The sequence below is a fragment of the Ceratotherium simum genome, chromosome 30 (genome assembly GCF_057802395.1).
Source record: "Ceratotherium simum simum isolate JZ-2026a chromosome 30, ASM5780239v1, whole genome shotgun sequence".
Lineage (NCBI taxonomy): Eukaryota > Metazoa > Chordata > Mammalia > Perissodactyla > Rhinocerotidae > Ceratotherium > Ceratotherium simum.
In genome coordinates this window covers 14,713,577-14,741,262 of record NC_141929.1, presented here as the reverse complement: position 1 = coordinate 14,741,262, position 27,686 = coordinate 14,713,577, and the positions used below count along the sequence as shown (strand labels likewise).

The 27,686-nt window shown below is 42.4% G+C and overlaps 1 protein-coding gene across 2 annotated transcripts in view; it reads left to right on the top strand.

The window, feature by feature from the left end:
- HYDIN (HYDIN axonemal central pair apparatus protein) overlaps nucleotides 1-27,686 on the top strand; it is a 323,416-nt gene that overhangs the window by 259,209 nt on the left and 36,521 nt on the right. For both annotated transcript variants that reach the window (XM_004431814.3, XM_087419963.1), the window contains exons 57-71: nucleotides 1,539-1,656; nucleotides 5,576-5,780; nucleotides 6,521-6,756; nucleotides 8,274-8,425; nucleotides 8,538-8,727; nucleotides 12,409-12,511; nucleotides 12,747-13,025; nucleotides 14,551-14,693; nucleotides 16,840-17,058; nucleotides 19,018-19,178; nucleotides 21,518-21,615; nucleotides 22,432-22,639; nucleotides 23,827-24,039; nucleotides 24,508-24,646; nucleotides 25,701-25,866. In XM_004431814.3, coding sequence (XP_004431871.2) covers nucleotides 1,539-1,656; nucleotides 5,576-5,780; nucleotides 6,521-6,756; nucleotides 8,274-8,425; nucleotides 8,538-8,727; nucleotides 12,409-12,511; nucleotides 12,747-13,025; nucleotides 14,551-14,693; nucleotides 16,840-17,058; nucleotides 19,018-19,178; nucleotides 21,518-21,615; nucleotides 22,432-22,639; nucleotides 23,827-24,039; nucleotides 24,508-24,646; nucleotides 25,701-25,866 — 2,630 coding nt within the window. The remainder of the gene's footprint in view (nucleotides 1-1,538; nucleotides 1,657-5,575; nucleotides 5,781-6,520; nucleotides 6,757-8,273; nucleotides 8,426-8,537; nucleotides 8,728-12,408; nucleotides 12,512-12,746; nucleotides 13,026-14,550; nucleotides 14,694-16,839; nucleotides 17,059-19,017; nucleotides 19,179-21,517; nucleotides 21,616-22,431; nucleotides 22,640-23,826; nucleotides 24,040-24,507; nucleotides 24,647-25,700; nucleotides 25,867-27,686) is intronic.

The window sequence follows — 27,686 nt, the reverse complement described above, 5'->3', positions numbered from 1 at the left end:
AAAATGCCAAGCTTCTAATCATGGCTTGGTTTTTCTGGTGACCAGCCCCCATCTAGGAGCCGACCCAGAGTCACCTCATTAGAACAAAAAACATTCTTATCATCCAGGAAATTCCAAGAGTTTTAGGAGCCCTGTGTCAGGAACCAAGGTCAAAAGCCAAATATTAGAACAATAGATGCTCCTAGTACTCTTATCACTTAGGAATTTACAAGGGTTTCAGGAGCTCTGTGCCAGGAACTGGGGCAGAGACCAATATACATATATTTTCTATTATCTCACAATAGCTGTGCTTCATGATGGGGAATGGCAAAGGATATCCTGGAAATGTGAACTAGAGAAAGCATGGTGATGCCTTCAGTCTACCAGGACTGTTACTACCTTCTCCCCACGAAGACACTTTACCACGACAGCTAACTTCATAGTTGTTCCGACAGCAAAACTTTGTATTCTTCAAAAGGTGGCTCTCAATCAATACACCAAAACAATTGACCTTTTTGAGTGCTTTTTGGCTTTTATTTGATTGTCATATTCTTTTTTGGCAAATTAGGGATGGTTTTACCAATTCCCAAGGCACTTTGTCTTGACTTACTAATTAATTAATTATCCATTAATTTAAAATTGAGTTTCTAGTTAATTGTTTTAAATCAGACATGCAGCTTTACACTGTTTGTAATTGTTTTATATTTTTATGGATATCGTCTTCCATTTTGGCGAAGTTTGAATATACTAAGTAATTTTTGGTTAAACTGTCTAAAGTCTCTTTCTTCCAAATTTAATTTCAACATGATTTTTTTTATCGTTTATCCTATAATAATTTAATAATATTCTTTTATAGTGATTATAATTTAATTGTGTTTTGCTTTAAATTGTTTTTAATTCTAATTTTTCATTTTAGCACGCACAAATTCATGCAAAACACTCAAAAGGGGGTTGAACTTCATTTGATCTGGTCATTAAACAAGCAAATGCTCAAATATATAAAACTCTCAAAAGTTTAAGATTGCTTGCATCTCAAATACATTTGAATATTTTAGGTGAACTGGTCTCTAGACAAACTAATTATTGGGGAAACTAGCATCACGTGAGGGGAACAGTTACCGATACCTGTGCTTGTGCTCTTGCTTAAACTAAGTCTTAACAACATCATGACTATAAATGTGAAGAAAAAGGACAGAATTTAATCTATTTGCCATTTCATTTTTAAATGAGATCAGGTAAAATTTTGATGTCTGCCAATAATTTTCCACACACTGCTTTCCAGTAAACTCAAGTAAAGATTTAAAAATTATTATTTTCTTTCAGTAATTTTCAATGTCTTTATGAATCATATTTAATAAGTACAATTACTGCATAGTTTTCTTACAATTGTTAAATGAGTTTGGCTAATGATGAAGAAGCTAACTGTGCTACCCTGATGCCCTCTGGGGCAAAGAAGAGCCCTTTCCCCCATTCCTAGGAGAAGGGACTTTGCAAGCAGACAGACAGGTGTTTAATGACACCACCCCAACCTGAGACTGTATGCTTGCTTCTTTCATCAGAGCCAGCCATGTTAGACAGGCGAGATCCCGGGAAAGCGAGAACTTCTACAAGACTGGACCTTCCAAAGCTACCAAGCTCTCCGACTCTGCTCAGAAAGAAGTAACCACCACAAACCAGGTGAGTGCCCTTTTCCTTGTTTACAGAAACCCTGGAAGGCCACCTCCCAACTAGTTCTTGCAACATATACCTCCCTAGGATAGCAGGATTTGAATCTACTGTGGCAGGAATATTAAATAGTTATATTGAAAGATCACTTTCATTTCAAGACAAGGTGTTGTGACTTTTAATTTGGATATCCTCTTTTGCTTTGAAACCTTCACTGGCTCCTCACTGCCTAAAAATTGTTTCAAGTCTTCATATATATTTTAATCAAGAATCATTTGTTTATAAGAAACAGAAGCCCATTCAGACTGGCTTAAATAAAAGGACATTTGAAGACTTCTGCTTCTGAGAAGATGAAGTAAATATACTTTTCCCTATTCTTCCTAAGTACAACTAAAAACTCTAGACATTATGTACGAAACAAACACAGAAGACCGAAAGGTGGAGAGAAAAAAATCAGACCAGCTAGGGTCCTTGGGACCCAACAAACATCATGGTGGTGAGTTCCCTGAGTTTCCTTTTTGCCTCATATATCCCAGAGTGGGTGCTGAAGAAGCCAGCAACCCAGAAACATCAACAGTCACAGACCCAAAAAAGCCCCCAAAATAGACTTGTCCCGTTAGCGAAAAGACCAAGAGCAGCCTAGCAAGGCAGAAAACTTTCACATAAGAACTGTTCTATTACAGTCAAACACAACAAAAAAATCTACCCCACCCCTGCTAGCAAAGGTTAATGGGGAGCCTAGACTTCCACCCTATCCAGGCTATAATGAGATGTTTTCAACCCCCACCCCCACCACCACCAAAGTGGTGTCCAAGAAAGCCCAATAAGGAGCCAGGACGTTCATTACTCCTCACCACCTCCACCACTGTCAGTGGAGATACTACATGGGAAGCCTTGACTTCTACCCCAACCCAGTGGTAATGAGACATCCCTCCCCTCCCCACAGTGGACCTCCCTACCCCAGGCATCAACAAAAAAGTCACGAGGCACTCCTGCCCCTCCCCTCCTGGGAGGTATCAGTCGAGGAATAGTGGGGAACTGGAACTCCCAACCTTGCCTGGCAGTAGTGAGAAGTCTGAATGGGGAATCTGGACTACCACCCCCACCTGGTGGGAATGAGGCAGTGCCCTCCCTTACCCTGCCAGGATAGTGTCAGAGAAAGCCAGCTCAAACAGAAGGTTTAAATAAGGTCCAGAGTCTGATAATATAATATCCAGAAATTCCAGATTTCAGTTGAAAATCACTCAACATACTGAGAACTAGGAAGATCTCAAACTGAATGAAAATAGACAGGCAATAGATGTCAACACTGAGATGACAGAGATGGTAGAATTATCTGACAAAGATGTTAAAGTGGCCAACATAAAAATGCTTCAAAGAGCAATTACATACTTGGAAGAAATGAAAACATAGTAAGTCTCAGCAAAGAAAGAGAAGATATAAAGAAGAACCAAATGGAAATTTTGTAACTGAAAAAATAAATAACCAAAATTTAAAATTAAATGGGTGGGTTCAACAACAGAATGGAGGGAACAAGGAAAGAATCAATGAACTTGAAGACAGAACAACAGAAATTTCTGTATCTGTTTCCTATTGCTCCCATAACAAATTACCTCAAACTTAGTGGCTTAAAGGAATACAAATTGTTTACCTTATAGTTCTGTATATCAGAAGTCTGACACAGGTCTCACTGGGCTAGAGTCAAGATATTGGCAAGGCTGCATTCTTTTCTGGAGACTTTAGGGGAGAATTCATTTCCTTACCTTTTCCAGCTTCTACAGGACACACGCATTTCTTAGTTCATGATTCTCTTCCTCTATCTTCAAACCCAGCAATGGTGGATACATCCCATTACTCCAGCCTCTTTCACAGTCACATCTCCCTCTCTTTTATGACTGCTGCTTCTATTTCTAAGGACCCTTGTGGTTACATTGGGTCCAGGATAATCTCCCCATCTCGAGTTCTTAATTTAATCATGTCAACAAAGTCCCTGTGCTATGTAAGGCAACATACTCACAGGTTCCAGGGATTAGGTTATGGAAATCTTTGGGAGGCCATTATCCTGCCCAATCTAAACAAGAGAGAAAATAGACTCTGTTTTAAGTCTATTGAAAGTCTATTTGAGTCTAGAAAAAAAAATGAACGGACCCTCAGAGACCTGTGGAACTATAACAAAAAATCTAATATCCCTGTCATTGGAGTTCCAGAAAGACAAGAAATAGAATGGGGCTGAAAAGGTCCTCAAAGAAATAATGGCTGAAAACTTCCCAAATTTGGCAGATTCAAACCTACAGATTCAAGAATCTGGGCAAATCCCAAACAGGATAAACCTAAAGAAATCCACACCAACACACATTATAGTCAAACTTCTAAAAAGTAAAGACAAAAAATTTTGAAAGCAGTGAGAGAGGAATGACACTTTACATATAGGGGGAAAACTATTTGAATGATGGCAGATTTCTTATCAAAAACCATAGGGGCCAGAAGGAAGTGGCACAACATTTTACAAGTGCAGAAAGCAAATAACTGTGAACCCAGACCTTTATATCCAGCAAAAATATCCCTCAGAAATGAATGGAAAATCAAAACATTCTCAAATGAAGGACAACTAAAATAATTTGCCACCAGCAGATCTCTCCTAAAAGAATGGCTAAAGGAAGTTCTCTAAACAGAAAGTAAATAATGAAAGAAGGAATCGTGGAACATCAGAAGGAAGAAAAAACATGGCAAGCAATTACGTGGGTAAATTCAATAGACTTTCCTTCTCCTCTTGGGTTTTCTAAATTATGTTTCTCAATTAAAGAAAAAGTCTGATACGGTTCTAAATGGATGTAGAGGAAATATTTTAGACACTTATAAAAGGAAGAGGATGAATAAGCAATTGACAGGCAAAGTGGTGAATACTATAATTGTGTATGGAGGGAGAGGCTCCAGAAAGATGGTGGAATGAAGTCCTACTCTTCCTTGCAGCTATTAAAAGTCATTGAAGGCTTCACAGAGGAGGAGGTGCTTAGTTTGTACATTGGAATTGTGTTTTGCTGAAAATAAAAGAAAATCCAATATTAATGGTCTAAAGAAGTAGGATATATTTAAATAAGGTAGGCAGTTGCTGGTGTTGGTTTAGAGGCTTGTTGATGTTTGTAACTCTCTTCATGTTTCCTCATGGTTCCAAGATGGCTACTGTAGCTCCAGCCATCACATCTGCATTGAAGATGTGATAGATGTGTTAGCTAACCTTATGTGGTAGTCGTTTTGCAATATATACAGGTATCAAATCATCACATTGTGTTAAACTTACACATGTAATATGTCAATCATATCTCAATAAAGCTGGGGGGAGAAGAAGAGGCAGGAAGCTCCTAAGAATCAGAGGAGTGCATGATAATATCCCATTTTTTGAGCACTAATTCTGTGCCAGATGCTATGCTAAGTGCTTCATACACATTCTTTCATTGAGCCTCCAGTGATCTGAGGGTAGGGGCTTTAGCCCCATTTTATGGGTAAACTGATTCTCAGAGAAGTCACTTGTCCAAAGTCAAACAGTTAATACATAGCAGGGCTGGGATTCAAATCCTGGAGTATCTGACTCAAAAGTCGGTAATCTTACCCACTGCTCCATTTGCACCCCTCTGCAGGTAGATGCCCATCTGGGTAAGTGTTGTACTATGTGGAATATGTCTGTTCCCTTAAACCCCAATCTGTCATGATTGGTCAGAAGGAATGTGCATGGAAAGAAGCCCTGAGAGATCCCATCCCTTAAGACTCCCCAGGGCCTCGCTGCCTCCAGGAGAAGAGCTGGAGCCCAGAGAGAGCCTGTGGGGAGAGGCCCCACCAGTCCCTCTTGACACCAACTCACGACTCTGGTGGAAAGGCTCAGACTCTGTCACCCACTCTGTTCCACCCCTCCTGCCTCTTCCACCCTTTCCTGCAGGCTCGCTTCACCCATGGCATGTTCACCGTGTACCCTGGGTTTGGCTCCATCCCTCCTGGAGGAATGCAGGTCATCACTGTTGACTGCATGGCTGACCCTGTGGGAAGGTGTGAGGAGTTCATAGCTATCGACATCTCTGACCGAGACCCAACAGACCACCCTGCTGGCATTCCTTATGGCCTGTTGGCCGAAGCCTGTCTACCAGGTACTGAACACTCAGACTGGACAGCACCCTTTAAAAGACCTTTGTCTGTAACAAGCCCTCTGCCGTGAAATGTCTAGCTGACATGGCTGGACTGCTTCCTTGGGGACCTTAGAACTTCCTCTAGTGTCTTCAGCCTTATTTTTCCTTCAAGACTTCTAAGGCATGCCTGCCTGGAAGAGGGTGTGCAGCTTTAAACTTCTGGTCTCCCTGAGTTTGGTCCGGGATCCTGAGGTGAATAGTGTTATCTGGAAATCACGGTGCAATGGGATATGGCACAGGATCCAGGAACACTGAATCCTGCTCCTGGCCAGGCTGCTTCCTGTGGGCAACATATGCACAGCGAACAATGCCAATGACTGAGCACGCTATAACTTTAACCCAGCAAGATCTCAGATGAAGCACAGAGAGAACACCTCTTGCTTTGGCTATAGGCACCCTGCAGTCTCACACCAAAGTAGGCCAAATATCTCCTTCCTTCCTAAGCCCACCCCAGATCCCAGATCTTACCCCTCTTTACCATTGGGAGGAAAAAGTGGTTGGGGTCTTGTGACCAACAAGAGCAATACAAAAGAGGAAGGGAAGATAGAATTTGTCCCATCACTCACACCCCCTTGTGCGAATTCCTCTACCTCTCCTCTGTGATTGCCCTTTGTCAGAACCCAAACCCCCAAATTGGGAATTACAGAAAGCAGGAGTCAGGCTATCAGGCTGCACCTCACAGTCTTCCCTCCACTCCCCAGCCTTCGTGACTGACAATAATGCCTCGATATTTGAGGAGCACCAGATCTGTAGCAGCGCCAACCTGTACAACATTGTGCAAACCGTAGAGAGCGGGGGCCTGTTTGTGGAGGATGAGAACAAGTTCATCTTCTGCAATGTTCTGGTAGGCCATCAGGCCAAGGCTCGGTTCAAGATCAGCAACACAGGAAAGATCGCCTGTGATGTGAACATTGTAGTTAAGCCCATCTCCAACAAGGTAGGCAACCCCAAATGGCTCCAGCCCACCATAGTTGGCATAAAGCCAGGGAAAGAGCTCTTGGAAACCTGTGCTCTGGAGCTTCTATACATGAGTGGGGCTTATCTGGCTCTCAGGCCCTGCCAGAAGTTATGGGAGGTAACTGGGCAGTTTCCCCTAAGCTAAGAGCCACAAATTTATCCCGATGGTGTCTCCGCTGAGTACCTCTGTGATAAACTGGTACACATGAATGAGCAACTCACTCATCCATCAAACATTCACTGTGTGCCTGCAATAAACAAAGTATTGTGTCTATTAGCCAGCGGGTTTCACACACTTGATTTCCAATCAGATGTGCTGCAAATACTGCCTAGTCTCATCCCAGCTGCTTCAGTTCTCTGCCCAAAGGTGGAATCATGGCCCAGGTGGTCCTTGTGCCCAGAGCTGGCATTGTTCACATGGCTGATGGTGGTGGGGAGATCACCAAGAGGGTTGCCCTAGCCTAGAGCTGAGAATAAAGGGTGCATCCCCGGGGACTGTTACCATAGAAGGGCAGGGTTGGATCCCCTTTGTGACTTCCCTCAGATCCTGGTGACATCCAGTCATTACGCTCTGACCTTATTTGGAACACAGTGGGGCAGCTTTCTCCCTATTCTGTACTAATAAAAAGAGAGCAAGCTGATTTCTAAACAAATATAGGTTTTTAACAGGGGATTTGCAGACATTGTTTATTCTCCTCCTCCCTAATTTGCAGACTATCCCTTGGAAAGAGCAAAGAAACCTTAGTGCCCTCAGGTTAAGAACAAGAGAGAATAGTCAGTCTTGAATCCTACCTGCCTCCCACGAGAATGAAAAATCCTTTTGAGGCCGTGCCAGGGGTCTACAGTCCCTACAGTCTTCACAAAACACTGCCACAGATGGGAACAGATAAAGTGCTGTGGGAAGTTGTTCTAGCTCAGCCTCTTGGAGTTGCAAGGAGCAGAGGCACACTCAGGATAGCCCAAACAAAGCGAGGCTGGCTTCACTGAATCAGAGACCTCAGACACAGGGCAGAACACACCAGGTAGCCAGAGCCTTATGGGACTGGAGCTGCCACCTGAAATCCACCTGTCAGAAGGCCAGCAGAGACTCTGTCCGTCTTTCAGAGGCCACGTGTCTCTCATTCAGGGTGCCTCTGTAGTTCCATTATCTCATCTGGCTTCCAGTTCAGCTCTACATCAGCGACCACAACGATCTCTGGGCATCTTAATTTAGTGGAGAGAGAGAGAGACAAATCTGACTATCTGAGATCTGGTTTAATTCAGCTATTTGAGTCAAAGATCACAGGTCTAGCCAAGTCCAGCTGGTTATTGCTCAGAGGCGGGTCCCAGAGTATCTAGACTGCTCTTTCCAGGGGCATGACTATGCAAGCAATGGAACATGTCTACCGCAGAGCTTAGACGAGGGAGATTTCACAGCAGGGACAATAGAGATAAGCAGCAAGCCCTGTGTAAATGCAAAGTAGCTAACACATGCTGGTCCCTGCTCCCCCTCCCCAGATCTTTGCCCGCATCATCGACATCTTTGAAGTGGAACCCAACAAGATGTGTGTTGCCAGTCACTCACATGCCTTTGCCACAGTGTCCTTCACCCCACAGACCATGCAGACCTACCAGTGTATCTTCGAGGCTACGTTGGATGGCTTGCCCAGGTACCAGCTCCCCAGCCTCCTCTCCTGCAGCAGGGCTGCGGGCCACACTCTGTGTGGAATGTCATTCCTGCCATGTCAGGCTGACAGGCCTCGATCTTTGTGTTCTCTGCAGCAACCTGACCAAGAACAAAAGCCTCGTGTTTGATATCGTTGGAGAGGGGACCCTCCCTCGGGTGACTGTTGTGCGGCCAGTGCTCCATAACCAATATGGAAACCCCTTTCTCCTCTTTAAGAGGCTTCTGCTTGGTCGTTCAGAGAAACTACCTCTCATCCTCAAGAACAGTGGCACCATCCCCGCCCAGGTACTGCTGGAGGATGAAGCAAGGGGTGGAGAGGGAAAAGAATCGCTCAGAAGTAAGACTTCTGATATTGGGGTCTCTGCCATCTCTAACTTATGAGGACCTCTTCTTTGATGTTCCTCATACATTAACCTGTGTAAGACATGGGACATGCAGAGGGGAATCAGACATGGTTTCTGCCCTCAAGGAGTGTAAGAAAGCAGGTTACATAGTACACTAATAACTACTGTGCCAACCAGTGTGCAATGATATACCCCAAGCTGAGTGGGTAGGATTATGGGTATTCTTAGTGTCTTCTTTATTTTTTCACTTTTTTCTGTAATGAACATTGCATTTGTAATAAGGAAAAAACAAAAGAAATCTCATCGAGGGTGAGAAATGCAACATCTGAAGGGATTTTTGGTTCAGCAATTAAATTGTGTTTTTATTTTACAAAAAAGTAATAAATTGTGTAAGTGTTATACAGAGAACTGTAGGGATTTTGAAAATGATCTACTCCCATCTAGGGAATCAAGGAGAATTTCACTATAAAATGACATTTGAGCTGGGCATTGAAGGATAGCTGGGTTTCAGTAAGGGGGCATGGCAGTGAGTGCATCCCAGGTGGAGAAAGAAAACCACAAAGACAAAGGCACAGAAACAAAAAAATGTAAGGTACCAACAGGAACTAGTAAGCAGCTAGCTCCGTGAGAGCATAGGGCACAGGGGGAAGAGGAGTGGGAGATGAAAATAGAAGGGTAGAGTAAGGGTACAACCTGTAGAGGGCTTTGGATTCTATGTAAATTCTAAACCCTACAAGACATTATTACTATTATTGTTGTTGTTGTTGTTTATACACTTCAATTTTTACAGTTCAATCTATACAGGCTCCTTTAGATTTACCTACATATTTATCATTTTTATTGCTCTTCGTTCCTGTATCTCCAACTTTCCATCTGAGATCCTTTTCTTAACTACTGAAAAATACTCTCGAGTATTTCCTTAATGCAGATCTGCTGGTGGTAAATTCTCTCAGTTTTTATTTTAAAATCTCTATTTCTCTTTTTTTTTGGTGAGGAAGTTTTGCCCTGCGCTAACATCTGTTGCCAATCTTCCCCTTTTTTTCGAGTGAGGAAGACTAGCCCTGAGCTAACATCTGTGCCAGTCCTCCCTCACTTTGCATGTGGGTCGCTGCCCCAGCATGGCTGATGAATGGTGTAGGTCCGCACCTGGGATCCTAATCCACAAACCTGGGCCACTGAAGTGGAGCACACCAAACCCAACCACTATGCCAAGGGGCCATCCCCTCTCCTTCAATTTTACCGTAATTTTTACTGGCTATAGAACTCTGGGTTGGCAGTGGTTTTCTTTCAGCAAATGGTAGATATTATTCCAGTGTATTCTGGTTTCCATTGTTACTGCTGAGATGCCAGCTATAAGTCTAAAATGTTCTTTTAAAACAATCTTTTCCTCTGGCTATCTTTAACATTTTCACTTTTTATTTATTTTCTGCAGTTTCACTATGATATGTCTAGGTGTGGGATTTCTTCTAATTTATCCTTCTTGGAATTCACCAGGTTTCTTGCTTCTGTAATTGATGTCTTTTGATCACTTTTGGAAAATTCCTAGACATGTATTCAAATATTACTTCTGTTCCGTTCTGTCTCATCTCTCCTTCTGGGAGGCCAATTAAATGTGTGGAAGACCTTCTCAACATATCCTCTGTCTCTCGCAACCTCACTGTATTTTCCATCTATGTTTCTATGGGCTTCATTCCACATAATTTCTTTTGACCTGTCTTCAATTCATTAACTCTCTCTTTAGCTGCTCATCTTTTATTAAACCTTCCATTAAGTTATTTTATTTTTCAGTTCTAGAATTTCTATTAGATTATTTCTCAAATCTGCTTTATCAGTTTATATGATTTCTAGTTTCATGCTGAAATTGTCAGATGGGGCTTTTGTTTCTTGAACACAGTAATCATAGGCATTGTGCAGTTTATACCTGCTAATTCCAAAATCTGTAGTCCCTGTGGGTCTGTTTTTGATATCTGCTATTTCTGCTCATTTTTGCCCACATTCTGTCTCCTCACGTGCCTGGTTATCTTTTGATCATGTGTTGAGTATTATATTTGAAAAGTTATGTAGAAATAATTAGACTAAGGATGATGGTATTTTTTTTCAGAGACAATTTTCGTTTTCTTCTGCCTAGTACTTGGGAGCACTAGGTATTCAGGATCACCTGAAACTGTTCTTAGGACTTGAGATTTTCGGGATTACTGAGATGACTCAGAACAGTATTGCTATCCTTGGGAGAGCTGGTTTATATCCAACTCATCTTTTGTCTTATGGTGCAGACCTTTGGGGTCCCAGTCCAGACAAAGGAAGCACTCCCACCCTTCACAGGCCTTGGACTTTTGCCCTCTCAGCACCAAGAGACCGTCAAAAGCACAGTTCAGCCTTCCGTCTACCTCTTTCAGATTGGCAGATGCCCCAGGTCAGAAACAGCCCAGAAACTTAGGCTGGCCTCTCTGGATTTCCAAGCTCGGCCAGATCTTGGTCTGGTTACACTTCATTATCTTCTTAAGTCTATGATGCTTTAAAAAAATTTTTGTATAATTAGCATTTTTTTGTTGTCTTGGGTCCAAATTACCTATTTTATTGTTACTCTGCATTGTTTTCATTATTGTGGTTTTATAAAACATTTTAGTGTCTAGTTCCATGAATTCCTGCCCACCCACTACCCATTTTTCTAATTTTTAATAACAATTTTTGCATATCTAGTCTCTCAGATGAACTTTACTCATCTTTATATAATGTTCCTCAAAAAATCCCACTGGGAATCCTATGAATTAGTTGGGAAGAATTTCTACTTTTAGAGTATTTAGCCTCTCTGCCAGGAACAACATTTAGAATTCCCACCCATTTGTTTAGATCTTCTTATATGTCAATATTTTTTTCATACAATTCTTCTGTATAATTTCTTATTAAGGTTTTTTCTAAATATATAATTTTTTATCTCAAAAGCTTCCTATGTGATGTAGCTATTTCTTCCTTCTTTGTGCCTCATTTTTTATATTATTCAATCTTGTTCATGATGGTGACAGCATTACTATCTTCTAAAAATATCTACTGATTTCTCACACCTAAAATCAGATATATGGCTTTAGTGTTTTTTATCAGATATATGGCTTCTGGTGGGCTGGAAAACCTCCCTTTTCTCTAAGTAGGTCAGATGCCCACCTTGGTTTTTCTCTTTTCTTGGTAGGATGTTCAACATGACATTCTCAGGCAACTACTACATTAGTACCTATGAGGTACTTTTTTTAGGAGCTCACCTTCATGCAAGGCCTTGTGGAATGATGTGTATTCATTTCCATTTTATTAGTCTAGCGCATGTTTTACAACTGCCTCTGTCAGTAACAGAGGCCTTGCAACCCCATTTTGATACTATTTAGCTGTGTGATCTAAAATTCACCTCTAATCTCTGGGCTCTGGCTCCTCACTTGGATAACAAGGGCTGAACTAAATTTTCTTTTGTCCTCTCCAGGTATAATATTTATTATATCTTCCTCTAAGTAAGAAACTAAAAATAGTTAGCACTAGGCATGATGACTTTTTTGGCTACAGCACAGTATCTCACTCCAGACTCAAAACCCCTGAGCAGCCTGTAAGCGTAACACTCAATCATGCCTTCTTTTGCCAGCTGCATGTGGACCTGAGGGACCAACTAGGAGTCTTCTCCCTGAAAGGGAGGCCCACTACCTCCTACATCTACATCATAGAGGAAAACAAACCACATGCAAAAGGTAGGTTGGTAAATCAGGGGGAGGGTACCTTCTAGAGGGCAGTGGGTCTCAGTGGCTGTTTTGTTAGGGAACTAATCAGGACCGAGCCAGAGTAGGATGCCCAGTCTCACCACCAATGGCCTCTCTAGGCAAGGTTCATTCCCACAATAGGGCTGCTTTCCCTAGAGTCAGGGTCTTTATGGATGCATCTTCCTTTAAACTGGTTCTAAATCATGTCTCTCTCTTCTCTTTGCAGCAAAGAAAGCTCACACGGCCTCCCTGGTTGTTCCTCCTGGAGACACAGCTGAATTTGATGTCTTTTTTCACTCTCAGAAGGTTGGGAGAATGACAGGAACCATCCGCTTGTCAGTCATCAACAACCAGTATGAGGAGACTGTCATCCATATGGTGGGAGAGGGCTATGAGGATGACATCACCTTGGACAACATTCACGGGCTGGTGGCTCCCACCAGCCAGGAGGCCTTAGATATCTCTGAGGTCATCGAGGAAAACACTATGGAAGACTTTGTAGCAGGTGGGAGAAGCAGCAGTAAGGTGTTGACAACTGTTGGCTCTTGGGTCATTTTAAATGAGAGTGAAATTTAAATAACAGATCGGCTAGCTTCCTGGGAGTTTAGGAATGAATCTCCTCTTCATTACTGTACGCTCTGTCAGGCTTGGCTCAGTCACTGCATTAATTCATGTATTCCCTCAAGGAACATTTATTGAGTGTCAGTGCACATGTGCCAGGCACTGCACTGAGCCCTGGAGTTCCAAAGAGTCCCTGCCCTTAGGGAGCTTATAGTTTGAGCTCAAATTCCAGTTTATCTAATGAGTGAAATTTAAAATTCAAATTCCAGATTAGCTAAGAAGTGAATACATGTCTCTCTGTAGTTTTCCCTATCTGTATCTTTTAGCTTGCTTTTGTTGGCATTGTCTGTTTCATCTAAACCACGAATCCTAGGCATTCTAAGAGAAAGGATGGGCTTGTTTGATTAGAGTTGTAAGTTTGTGCCACCTCTAGAACATCATTCTCCACAGCCTCACTACTCAATGTACTGAAACCTACAGCATCAGCATCACCTGGGAGCTTGTTAGAAATGGGAATTTCAGACCCCACCTCAGCATCTCAGTCCTACTGAATCAGAATCGACATTTTAACAAGATCCCTAGGTGATTTGTGTATACTAAAGCTTAAGACATGCTGCTCTGCACTCTATCAAGCCTGCAGCTTCTTTTCGTTGACTATATTCTTTGGGATAGGAGAAAATTTACCTCATCATTATTATTGAAAAGCATTTGTTAAGCATCCTAATTGTGTGGCTGATTGCTGTGAAATGAGTTATAAACACAATCTCTCGGTTTTTCTAGGAGCTTAATTATAGTCTTGGAATGTAGCATTAGGCAGTCTATACAACATGGGTTAAAATCAACGCTCCTCACATATCTGATGTTTCGCCTTTGTTTGCAGCTACAAGGTGACAACTGTCTTGTCAGAGATCAAGCAGGAACCAGCAGTGAACCCTAGTTCAGAAATCAGACTTCATACTTATAATAGGGTTACTAGTTTTAGAAAATCAGAATACAGGAGTCCTCATTAAATTTGAATTGCAGATAAATGACAAATAATTTTTTTAGTACAAGTATATCCCAAAATATTGCATGGGACATACTTATACTAAAAATTACTCATTTATCCATAATTCAAATTTAATGGGGACTCCTGTATTTTATCTGGCAACTCTAACCCTTAATAGTACTGCTTCAGCAGACAAATGGAGTTGGGGGCCTATGTTTTCTCTTGTACAAATGGAGGTGAAAGCCAAGGTGGATGGATGGATGGATGGATGGATGGATGGATGGATGGATGGGTGAAGCAGAATACCCTGGGAGGGAAACCTTGCCACTCAGGGACTCCAGGTTTTTCCAATATAACCATCCAAGGAGGGAGGGGTTGCATGAGGGTGAGGCACAATGTCTTTCGGGTGCTGCCCCCCCGGGAAGCAAGCCCTAGGAGGAGGCCAGGGGAGACTCACTGGCCTTCTGCTTCTGTCCCCTAGCTGCTCTGGTGGACCACATCCAATTTGGGGACTGCCACATTGGAAACTGCTATAATGTGAGCTTCACAGTCACTAATCACAGCCAAGTGAATGTGGCACGGTTTGAATGGCCACTTTTAGCTACAATTTCTTTCTCCCCACAGGTAAGTGAAAACCATTCACTGTTTCCTGGACTCCCTTAGGCCTAAGTCAACACCAATTTGATTATCAGTCCATTCCCATGGATGTATACAGGATGTGACGGATGCATCTCAAATTGGAACCATCTTTCTCTCAGGCTGTGTGAGGAACCCAGGAACCACCCCTCACTCAGACCTAGTACCTAATGACACCCTTCCTGTCCCCTCTGGTGTAACAGCAGAGAATGAGGTCTGCCAAGACCGGTGCTAGGCTGATGTTGAGGAATTACGTGGAGGCCTGTGTGGCTGAAAACAGGTCCCAGTCTTCCTATCCCAGAGTGTATACCTGTGTCCCCCTGGACGTGTGTTCTTTCAGGCATCAGTCCTGCAAAGTGGTTCACCAAAAGCTAAAATGGGAGCGGTAGGTTCTGTGGACAACTGTGGAGATTTAGAAAGTGTTGCAAATTACATCTTTCTCTTAAAGATTCCCAGTGCCCTTCAGTGTATTAAAACCTAGTTAACTTTGTTTTACCTGGAATTTTCTAATCCCTTCTTTTAGCGTCTCACAGCATACATTTCATGAATTGCTGACCAAAGCTCAACATTGAACAAGGCCTAGGACAACATAGTAGCAGATCCTGACCTCTGGCCAGCAATTGCTTTTCACAGACAGTTCACTTCTGAGGACCCAGGACACTGGGAAACCCAGATGTATCCACTGCTTCCTACTCTGTTTTGGGCACCAAGTCAGTTCAAGCACAGACTCCAGGGGGATAGAGCAAGAAGGGTTGGGGGCCCTACTTTGTCACCTTTAAGTCTTTGAGTGCTATCATGAGGAAGTTTTGCTTCCTGGAGGGATGTAAAGTGTTAGTCAAAGTAGGCACAGGTGAATTTCTTATAGTCTGTTTACATACACCCACGCACACTTGTCGTGCATACACCGACACACATGCACGCCCACACACACACAGACACACACACACACAGACACACACGGCACATTTGTGCTCTTGGGAAATATTAAGCTTTCTTTTCTCCCTTCACTTTCCAGAGGAGGGAGAGTTTTTTTATTGATCAGAAACATGAAAGGACTATATAGATATGTATTTATGTATGCTAAGTCACAAATGCTTTTATTCTACAGACCAAATTGGATTTCTCCTACATCTGGTATACTTCAGTGAGTTTCAGCCTTTTTGGTCTCAGGACTCCTTTATATTCTTAAACATTATTGAGGACCCCCAAAGAGCTTTGGTTTATGTGGGTTATGTCTATCAATATTTACCATATTAGAAATTAAAACTGAGAATGTTTAAAAACATGTATTTATTCATTTTTAAATATAACAATAAACTCACTACATGTTAATATAAATACCATATTTTTATGAAAATGGCTATATTTTCCAAAATAAAAAAAATCATGTGACAAGAGTGGCTTTATTTTACATTTTTATAAATCTCTTTGATACCTGGATTCTCATATTTGCTTCTGCATTCAATCTGATGCAAATCATATGTCTTGTAACCTGTAGAAAGCTCCATTGTATACTCATGAGAAAATGAGAATGAAAAAGTCAAATAACATCTTACTATTATGATGAAAGTAGTTTTGACCTCTTGGACTCCTGAAAAGGTCCTGGGCATCCCAAGTGTCACTAGAGCACACTCTGAGAACTGCTAATGTACTGTATACATCGTCCATAATTCGTATAGATCATATTGACTAAGAAGCACGGGTGGTTAAGAGTGTGGTATCTGGAGTCATACTGCCTGGGTCTGAATCCAGCTCTTCCAATATTAATGGTATGACCTTGAGCAAGTTACAGTTTCCTTGTCTGTTATTTTAGGTGTATTTTAGGTATATATAGGTGTAATTGCTGTACATCTTATAGGGTTGTTGTGGGGATTAGTAGAATTCTGTAAAAGTTCAGAATAGTACCTGAAGCAAGTAACAGTTTGATAAATATTAGCTGTTCTTGTTTTTATGATTGTATTTCTATCTAAGAACCTCTTGTACATATTTAAAACAATCTACATATGCAGGCTTGAATGATGCATTTTTTTTGCGAAGACTTTTGGCTCTACCCCTTCTCTAGAACGTCACCATTGGGTATCAAGAGTCCTCAAGATTTAATTTCCAAAAGTACTAATACCAGACTCTTCCCCAGATCGGCCACCTCCACCCTGGGTGTGCCAAGGATGTAGTAGTGACCCTGAAGTCAGACGTGCCCATCAGCCTGAAGAAGATGGGGATCAAGTGCAAGCTCTCCAAGATCATGTTTCAGCTCCCTGCAGACCAAGTCCCCGACTGGGATGACCGCATGCACACAATCAAGTGGATGGATGTGCCCAGAAACACGCCTGGGACCTTCACTACAAAACGAAAAGTGAGTAGGGACATCAAGCACAAATCTGACAACTGCCATGCTTGGATGCCTACTGCTCTCATGTTGTCTCATCATTTCCTTCTTTCATGGAAAAAAGGAAAGGTTCCCCTTGTACTTGACCTTGACTTCAAAAGTGACAAACTGAACTTCCAACCATGCCACCTGCCATCTGTACCACACATACCACATGGACCACACATCTTAATTGATAGAGCTTTAGTTTAAGTCTTGATATCCAGTCAAGCAAATCCTCCCACCTTTTTCTTCTTCAAAAACGTCATGGCTAGTCTTTTAGTTGTTTTCTTTTTCCCTCAGATGTCCAGAAGGAGACTGGTTATAATCTTTGGTTCATGACAGGATCTCATCTTTGGTCCATGCATGCCCCTCTTTTAATTATTCCTTGGTTGATTTCTTTTTAATAATATAATAAACAGAGATGAACCCACACCAACACAAGAATTACCTAACACATGGATTACCTGTGTGTTTCTCAGCCATTCCATCCCCTCCCTCCATCCTAGAGGTAATCACTATCCTGAATCTTGTTTGCTTATTCCCTTGATTTTTGTTTTTTATTTCTTCCTTAACTTATGCATTCTAAGAGGCATACTGTTTAGTTGTAGTTTTTAACTTAGTTTTTTTAAAAAATGGTTATTGCATGTGATCATCCTTGTTGCATGTGGCTAAAGTACACCCATTTCACTGCTATAAAATTCCGTTATTATTTATCCATTCTTCTTTTGAAAATTATTTTGGGGTTTGCTATTATGGACACTGTTTCTGTGAGTCTTATTGTTCATATCACACATGGTGTTCATTTGCAAGAGTTTATATTCCTAAACCAAGGCATAGAAAGTGGAATTGCTAAGCCATAGGATATGTGAATGTTCAGCTTTCTGAGATAAGGCCCAAGTGTTTTGCAAAGTGGCTCTTTGCTCCTAGGAGTATAATTTGGTACAACCACTTTGGAAAACGCTTGGGCATTATCTTGGAAAGATATGAGTGTGAGTTATTTATTTTCGATAAACTCTTATTTGTCTGCAAATGTCCTTGCCAAATTTATAGCCTATCTTTTCATTTTCTTTAATGTATCTTTTCATGATATCTGGAAGTCCCTCCTCCATACTGTTTTGTTCTGAAGTGTTTTGGTTATTCTTGGCCCTTTATTTTTCTATATAATTTTGGAATCTATTTACCAAGTACTATGAAAACCCTATGGAAACTTGATTGGAATTGGATTACATCTATAAGTTAGTTTAGGAAGAATTGACAATTTTATAATATTAATTCATCTTTTCCATTAACAAGGTATAGCTCTCTATTCATCTAGGTCTTTAAGATTTTTTTTACTACCATTCAATTTCTTTAATAGTAATAGGACTCTTCAGGTTTTTTTTATTTGTTCTTGAGTGAATTTTATTAAATTATTTTTCTAGGACTTTTCCCTTCAACTAAGTTTTCATATGTATTTTTGTAAATTATCCATAATATTTTCTTATCTGTCTAAATTTGTAGGATAGATGGTGTTGTCTCCTTTTTCACTTATGATATTTATTTCTATTTTCTCTTTTTTTTTTTCTTGATTAGTCTCACTACAGATTTTTAAAATCTTTTCAGATCAACAACTTTGGCTTTGTTGGTCCTCTCTGTTTTAGATTTATTTTCTATTTCACTAATATCTGTTCCTATCTTTATGATTTCCTTTATTCTACCTTCTTTGGAGTCTATCTGACCCCAAAACTCATTCTGTGCCTAATGCCCTCAGTTATTTCTTGTTGTTCAATTTCTTCGTTTCCTATTTATGAGTCATTTTAGGTTCACCTTCATCATTTGTTCTGCAACTTGAGGGTGTGAGTCGGTGTTCATCTGCGTGGGTAGAACAAAGTGCTGTCTTATCCCCTGTTATTCCTGTGAGGCAGCTTCTCTGCATCACTGAGGACACTGCCGCCTTTGTTACAGGTGATAGAGACGGATCCTGAGCCCGCTCACTCAGTAGTGGAAGAAAACTACCAAGAACTGCACCTTCAGATCAGTGCCAATGTGAATTTCGCTTCATACCAGTGCCAAACGAGCGATGTGTGCTTTAAGGAAACCCTGGTTTACCAGACCCGAGTGTTTGAGTGAGTCCTCAAAAGCCTCTTGACACTCCCAGAGTTCTTCTATTCATCATCCATTCACTCATTCCTTATTTATTGTGTCTATAGCAGCTGTACCAGGCATCACGTCTGTGTAGCAGGTGCCAGAGTGTTTTTGTAGGTCCAGGGAAACATTCAGACCCACAAAACTGTTATAGTTCACCCTTGAAATCAGGAAATAGACCAAGAGACACAGTCTACCAGGAGGGTGGCATCAGGCATGCTGCAGTGGGAATAGTCTTTGCAGTGGTCCACACTGCCATCCAGGACCCATTCCTGTTGGCCCCCCATGTGACAGCTCAGACAATATCCATACTAATGGGGATTGGGCCCATCTTAGCTTAGAAACCCCATGACCAACAGAAGCCAACATTTCTCCTAACCATTCCATAGCTATAGCTTCCAGGATCCCTGCAGGGGACATTCTCAGTTATAAGAGTCACTCCACTCAGAGAACCCCAGAGCTATGGCTTCCCTCCAAGTAATCAGAATTCCTCCCAGACCAGATACAATTTACCAATCAGGGGTCAATTTTACTATAAATAAAGTTGCCTAATAATACAGCTGACATTTCTCCCTGATCAGGTTCCCAGGAAAGCAGAGCTAGAAAGCCAATTCAAAGTCAAAATTGCCCTTGGAAGGAGAAAGGGTTATGTTAACCCTTTACCCACACTCAGACACAGGCATAGAAGGATGCCATGAGTCCTACTCTCAAAGAGCTCATAGTCTGGAGGTGGAGGAATGGGTAGGAATAGGTGAATTGGTGGTTGCAGTATGGTGTCCTGTGTATGCAGTAGGAAGTCTACCTAAAGCAGACCAAGATATGGGGAGAGACAGAGGGTCAGGGAAGGCTTCCCCGACTAAGTGGTGCCCCAGCTGAATTCTGCAGGACAAATAGGAGGTATCCAAGTGAAGAAGCGAGAAAAAAGGGCCTTCTAGGCAGAGAGCGTGGCATATGCAGAGACAGATAAAGAGAGAAGTCCTGTGACTATTCTTTGAGAATTACAAACAGAAAAATGTAAACCACTGACATTTCTACTTTGTGGAAATTGGTAATTAACTTGTTGGACTCATTTTGCATTTGTTGCACTTAAATTGTCCTCTCAAATTGTTATAGAACCAAAAGATAGGAGGCAGGAAATGGGATCTTCTGCTGATGACCGTTTTACCTAAAGCAGGGGTCGGCAAACTGGGCCATGGATCAAATCCAGCTGGCCGCCTATTTTTGTAAATAACATCTTGTTGGCACACAGCCAGGCCCTTTCATTGACGTCTATGGCTGCTTTTGCCCCACAACAGCGGAATCAGTAGCTGCTGCAGGGAACTACGGCACATAAGCCAACAACACTTATTATCTCGCCTTTTACAAAAAGTTTGCTGACCTCTGACCAAAATCAAGAATTATTTTTATGAAAAGTATTCTGTGCCACTGAGATTTCTCCACTTTATAAAAATTTTCTTTAGGACAGAGACCAATGCTCATAAATTCACACAATCAACACAAGCCCCTGAGGTTACAGCCCTTGACTTCAGGGAACTGCATGATCTACCTGGATTGGGTAATGGAAATCTAATCCCTACACCCCGCCCTAGACCTATCCCCCCAACAACTCTCAACTCCCACTATTCCCCTAAAACCAGGAAGAGCATGTGTGTTTCTCTCTTACACAGTCATTTTCTTGTATTGAGGCCTCGTCCTTCTGCTGTGACTGTCTGTGATCAGGTTTAATAATGATTCCAAAAAAAGCTCTTATCTCCCAGCTCTTGACTTAGAGCAGGGAAACCTGACACAAGAAAAGGCTCCACTGATCCAGAATTTGAGACAAGTCTGTGTCTCAGCCTGTGAACACATCTCAGGCAGGGGTCAAATGGTTTCTGACCACAGGGACGTTGTTTCTGGTGGAAAGTGATTCAGGAAGGGAGGGGTTATGGCATTTGCACCAAAGGCAGGTACTGTCATGTGAAATAGATTTTGTTTCCTCTTTCATGGGGGTTTTGCAGGATTACCATGATGCATGCATGGTGAGAGCTCATTGCATACAGTGCTCTTGGTATGCAAGATGACTTTAAGTGCTAAACATTTGAATATTTTTACTCTTAACAGCTATGTATATATTTTCTATGTTTTAGAAGTAAATATGACTAGTATATCAAATACCTGATTTCAGATAAAATTGCTTAAAACTTGCCTTTCGAAGACATATTTAAGAAACCAAGTGACTTGACTTAAAGAAAAAAGTTAAGTAACAGTATAGATGATGTGCAGACAGGACAAAGATAATCTGCCGCACATTTCTCAAATCCATCCCCTGATCCATTTGCAGGCTTGAACTGATTAATTCAGGGGATGTGCAGCTGGAATTCAACTGGGTCTCAGAAGAGGCAGCAAAAGCTGTCAGCTTTGCAATGCCAGATAACCAAGGTAAATGCAATGACAGGTAAAACCCAGGGTTTGAACTGAGTCCCTAATTAGTAAAAGAGCCTCGTTGGTGCAGAAGCGAGCACAGCTCTAATGGTCCCCTATGTACCTAAGGAGAAGCAGAGCAGAGGCCTCCTGGCATCCGCAGAGCCAGATGGGCCTAAGAAACTCAAGAGCTGACCTCTGCCCTCCTGGAGCCCAGACTCTGGCCCCCCACTAGGCCAGCACTCCTCTCACAGATCCCTAGGAATCTTTTCTTTTAGATCTTAACCCTCTAGGAGATTACGGACCCTTGGAGAAACTGAGGAAACCATGAACCATCTCCCCAGGAAATACACGCCATGCCCAATTTACAATTGGTACATGTGAAGCACTTTAAAAAGGGCCCAGCACTTGGTAGGCAAATATCCATTACTACCGTTCCAGTTTTGGAGATTCCCAGACCTTTCGAATGGGCCCTTATCCATGGGCCCCCAGATTGTGAACCCCTACTTTAAAACAATGATTTTCCAAAAATTATGTTCACAGCCCATTATTCTTGAGGCAAAAGCCCCACAGACTTCTACTTGAGCTACTCCCTTGAGCCAAAAGGAAACAAATTTGAAAACTTGATGGAATTAATAGAAATATTTTTCACCAGTCACCTGTGAGAGATATGAGCCAATTCCTTACCCCTAGTGCCAAAAGTTAAGTATACCTGCCAGAAAAGGTGAGCCCACAGACCCCACAGAGGGTCCCTAAGGCCCTGTGAGTGGGCTGCCTTCCTCCTGCCCTCCCATTGCAAACACAAAATATCACTGGCCCTCTGTCTGCCCCCAGGTTCCTCTCAAAAAGATCAGCTTAGCCAGGGCACACTGCGCACGGTCAGCACTCTGGACAGCGCCATGGACCATTGGAATGAAGCTTCCCCACCGCCCTTCTCTGTGGAGCCCACCTCAGGCATTGTGCCAGTGGGGAAGACTCAGAAGATCCAAGTGAAATTCTCTCCATTGGAGGTTGGAGACTTCGAGAGCAATCTTTTCTGCCAGTAAGGAGATGCACTCCCCAGAACAAAGCTCTGCAGCTCCTATCCCCTCTTCTGTCCCACCACTACCACCATTCTTTCCAACCCCAGGCCCTTCTTCAGCCCCAAACTGCCACATTTCCCTTTGGAAAGATTCAAAGGGGCCAGACTTTGGCGAACAAAGAGAATTTGGTCTTTTGCATTGCTCATCAACCCTCTCTAGACTCTTTCTCCTGCCTACCTCCCCCTTCCTGGCCACATACAGGATTCCGCTGGGCAACAGAATGGTTGACAACCAGGTGGGTTCCAGTACTGGGGCAAGCATGAACTTGGAAGTTTTCTTGTACCTTTTCTGAGACTCGGTTTCCCTATCTGTAAAATTCAAATAACAATACTGACCTTGTAGAGTTGTCGTGAAGACCAACTGAGGTAATTCAAGTGAAGAGCTTAGAACAGTGCCTGGCATACAATAAGCACTATAAATATTAGGTGGTGGTGGTGGAGGTGGTGGAGGTGGTGGAGAGGAATAGATGGGGCCCAGACCCAGTAAGAGAAAAGCCAATTCAATAACATTTGGCAGTGAAAGTCCCTGATGTGGTACCCACTCCCAGGAAGCTCCATGGAGAACACCCACCTTACAGAGGAGTTCTGTGAACCATGGCGTAGGGTGGCAGAGAACTATGTGAGCCATAAGAGCCTCCTGGAAACCCTGCAATCACACTGCAGGGACCCCTCCCACACCTGGGCCACCTAAACTTGATGCTGGGGCTGGAAGTCTGCTCACATCCAGCTCACTTTCTCCAAGGAGCTCAGGGCACTTTGTTAGGATTTCTGGGTTACTTTTCATATCCCACTAAATGCCTATGAGAGGACCCAGAGGGTAAGACTCTGTGCTCATTTTACCAGGGAGATTTTCTTACCACCAATGGAGGAAGTGAGGCCATACTTAGGTACACATAAGGAACCAGAATTCAGGCACCTCATACTCAGCCCATTCGTGCATTCATCCACTCAACAATTAATTAATGAACACCTACTATGTATCATGTACTATTCAAGGCACTGAGGTTATATTGTTGACCAAGACAGACCCAGCCTCTGCTCTCATGAAGCTCACATGCTGGTAGATGTAATATTCATTTCCAACCAATTAAGAAAGCAATAATTGATTAAAAAATTAAAAATAAATAAAAATAACCTTGACCTCTCAGGATTCCCAACCTGCCACCTGGTGAGCAAGGCCCAGTCCTGTCAGCAAAAGGGCAGAGCTTCTTGCCCATCTGCCATTTTGACCTAAAAGACTCGGACTACATCAGCAGTCATCGGCGCAACCCAGATCTCCGAGGGCCTAGTGGTGGGGCTCTGGATCCAAACACCCGGGTGATTGAGTTCACCAGTGCGAACATAGGAGAGAAAAATCTCCGGTGAGTTGTGTAGGTTTGCATTGGTTGAGTTCATATCAGTTGATCCTTCTAAAGAACTCAGAGGAAGAATCCAGAGAAGTGAGCTAGACTGATTCCCAGAAGGAGGCTTGATATCCTTGGGTTTGACTTAAGAGAACTGCTACAGTAAGGAAGCTGAATTCTGTCTCCTTAGTTTTGACATTGGGGAAAATTTGGAAGACAAAAATATAATCCCTGACCACCACCTTGACCACAGAGGATCACTGGGACAGAAGGGCCCTTGGCATCATTATTACTCCAAAGTCCAGAACTCTGGCCATACTTTGGACCCCAAAATGAGATGCAGTTTTCATTTCTACATTAACAAAGTGCCCAGAATAGTTCTGATTCCCACATAGCGGACTGTGCTAGGGCAGGTGTCAAGAAAGTTTCTCTTAATCCTCAACCCCCTCTCTCACTCTCTGTTATCAATTCTTCCCCCTCCGCCAGGAATTTTACAATCCTGAACCCGACCAACAGCACCTACTCCTTCTGCTGGATGTCTGAAGAAATGAAAAGTCTACAGAACCCTCCAGCTTTCACATGCCTTACAGAGAAGGGCTTAATCCACCCTGAAAAGAAAGCTGAGGTATGTGCAATGAGGACCACTTGACCCAGGGCTTTCATCGTTCTGTCCCTCTTGGCATAGCAAGTGTGCCGTAGACCACAGGTAGGGTTAAGGAGACCGGCCTAGGGTGCATCCATCAACAAGTATTTCTTGCGTGGCTGCCATCTACATTAGGCAATCCTCATGAACAAGACAGACCTGAGCTCTCTCGGTTGGCCATGGAGAAACAGAGAGCTCTAGTATTTTCAGTTTTAAAAATTGTGATTACTAAAGCAGGAAAGGGGAGCTGGACACCAATGCCTGGGGACTCTAGGATTCATACAGTAACATGAAGTAGAGAGTTACTTTTGTCCAAGGGACTTACAGCAGTGAAAGGACACGGATGTGTTGTCACTTGGTCAGGCCAAAGGGCAAAACAGGAAAGTGGAGCATGTCCCAAGGCTTAGTCCTAATGTTTGCACAGGGATTTAGGTTAGAGGTCAGACTTAAAGAAATGTGAACTTGCTGCCAAAACAGATCTGCAGGCCCCATGTCCTGTAAATTCTGCAGAGAACCTTGGAGGCAGAAATAAATCCATGAAACAAATTACAAATTCAACTGCCTTCAGGAAGGTCACACAAATGAATGAAGCAGGCCAAGGGTACAATGATAGGGAATGCTGGGCACCAGAGCTGGCTGGCCACAGTGCTTCTCTAGCAGATGACCACCAGACAGATCAGTGGGCCCAGGGTTGCCAATTCTCCCAAACTTTTCAGGAAAAGCCACAATTCCAAGTTTCTACCTGAATCTCTACATTTTTACATGCCATCCAAAAACATGATGTGAAATATGGCAGCCTACCTTTCAGGGGCTCTGGGTGGGATAGACCCCCTTAGACAAACCTGTGGGCAGGGCAAACAGACATTGACGTTGCTGGTACAGCCAAACTTACATGCCCTTACAGAAAGGATAGAAAGATAGTGATGACCTGCTAATGTCAGCCATCATAACCCCAGTGGCTGACAAGCCTCTAAAGGCACATGGAGTAAGCAAACAGAAGGGCCTCTTACCACTCTGTTCCAAACTGTGTTCTTAGATTGTCTTCCAGTTCACGCCTCTCCATCTGGACATCATGGAAGCATTCTGGACTTTCTTAATCCCCGAACACAACATCACAGTCCCTTTCCTGCTGGTTGGCAAAGCCACTGACCCTCTCATAAATCTAGACAAGTCACACCTCAACTTCAGTTGTCTCCTCATTGGTAAGGCTGCCCTGTTGGTTTATATTAGAGTTGGCATGATCTGGGGGGCTGGGGGGTGGGGGTGGAGTGGAACCAACCCAGCATTGAGCTCCAGGAGCAGACCTGTGTGGGGAACTTTTCCTGGTGCCTTCCAGAAGCACATGAGAGGGCCTCTATCACTGTTCACAAAGCCACAAAATATTTACCTCTCCATCTAATCTCCAACAAGTATCTTCCAGTCTCACACATTAATAACCTAAGGAAATTTAGGAGCCTTGCTACAGATCCTACTTGGAAGATTCCTTTAAGGCCTGGACTATGTTCATTTCTATTTCCAGACCACATGCCAGCCCCATCCTACTTGCATGTGCCCACAGATTATGGGCTGTATTTGTTTGCTTCTTGGTCTGTGCCACAGTGGTCAGATCTCTCTGCCATCCTTTCACGCATTTGTTCGGTTCAACAAATATTATTGAGCCCTCTGGATGACCCAGGCACTCTTCTGTGAGCTAGGAATGCAACGGATAAAGCCAAAGTCCCCACCTTCATGATGGTTACATTCTAGTAATAGGAAGCAAACTACCAAAAATGAAAAAGCAAAGTATATAGTATGTCAGATGTTGATAAGTGTTCCTAAGAAAAGTAAAGCAGGGTAGGGGGAATAAGGAAGGCCAATAAGCAGTGGGAAGGTGACATCTGAGCAGAGACCTGAAGGAAATAAAGGAAGTGATTGCCAGGTCCTTATAGCCCTATGAGTCTATCACACAGATGGTGTATGTGTGTATGTATGTGTGTGTGTGTGTGTGTGTGTGTGTGTGTGTGTGTAAAAGACAGAGGATTTTTTAGTAATTCATTATATTTTTTATTTATAAAAGTAATATTTTTTATAATGTCAATGTGGTGTTGTTATATGAAGAAAAGTTTAATAATCTCTCCCCATCCATACTGTGTCATCCTTCTCTTTCCATCAGAGGAAACCACTGTTAACAGTTTCTTTTTTGCTTTTCTTTTTTTTTTTTTTTGTGAGGAAGATCAGCCCTGAGCTAACATCCGTTCTAATCCTCCTCTTTTTGCTGAGGAAGACTGGCTCTGAGCTAACATCTATTGCCAATCCTCCTCTTTTTTTTTTCCCCCCCAAAGCCCCAGTAGATAGTTGTATGTCATAGTTGCACATCCTTCTAGTTGCTGCACGTGGGATGCGGCCTCAGCATGGCCGAGAAGCAGTGCGTCGGTGCGCGCCCAGGATCCGAACCTGGGCCGCCAGCAGCAGAGTGCACGCACCCAACCACTAAGCCACGGGGCCGGCCCCCAATGTTAACAGTTTGATGTGTATTATTTCCATACATTCTTGTACTGATACATATAAGTAGGTAGGAGGAGATTATGGTGTTTAGTAAGGTTTTGAACAACTAAATGAGCAATGTAACATAAGAATAATAACATCAAGATAAACAGAATTTAATCTAGGAATGCAAGGGTGATGCACCTCAATATAATAATTACATCAACAGATTAAAGAAGAACAATCATGTGATTGTTCATATGAATATATTAACATGAATATTATATTAATCATGTTAATATATACTGAAAATTCATTGCTAAAATTCAGCAGATATTCTCAACAAAACTCCAATAGTAAAATAGGAATAGAGGAAAAAACTTAAATAAAGAAGATTAACCAAAGTCAAGAGGCAGATATTATCTTGTAATAAACCACTAAAACCACTTCAATTAAATTCATGAATTAGGCAAAGATGCTCATTAATCACCATTGTTATTGAACACTTTCTTAGTGATTTTAGCGAATACAATAAAACAAGAAAATTAAATAATTGGCA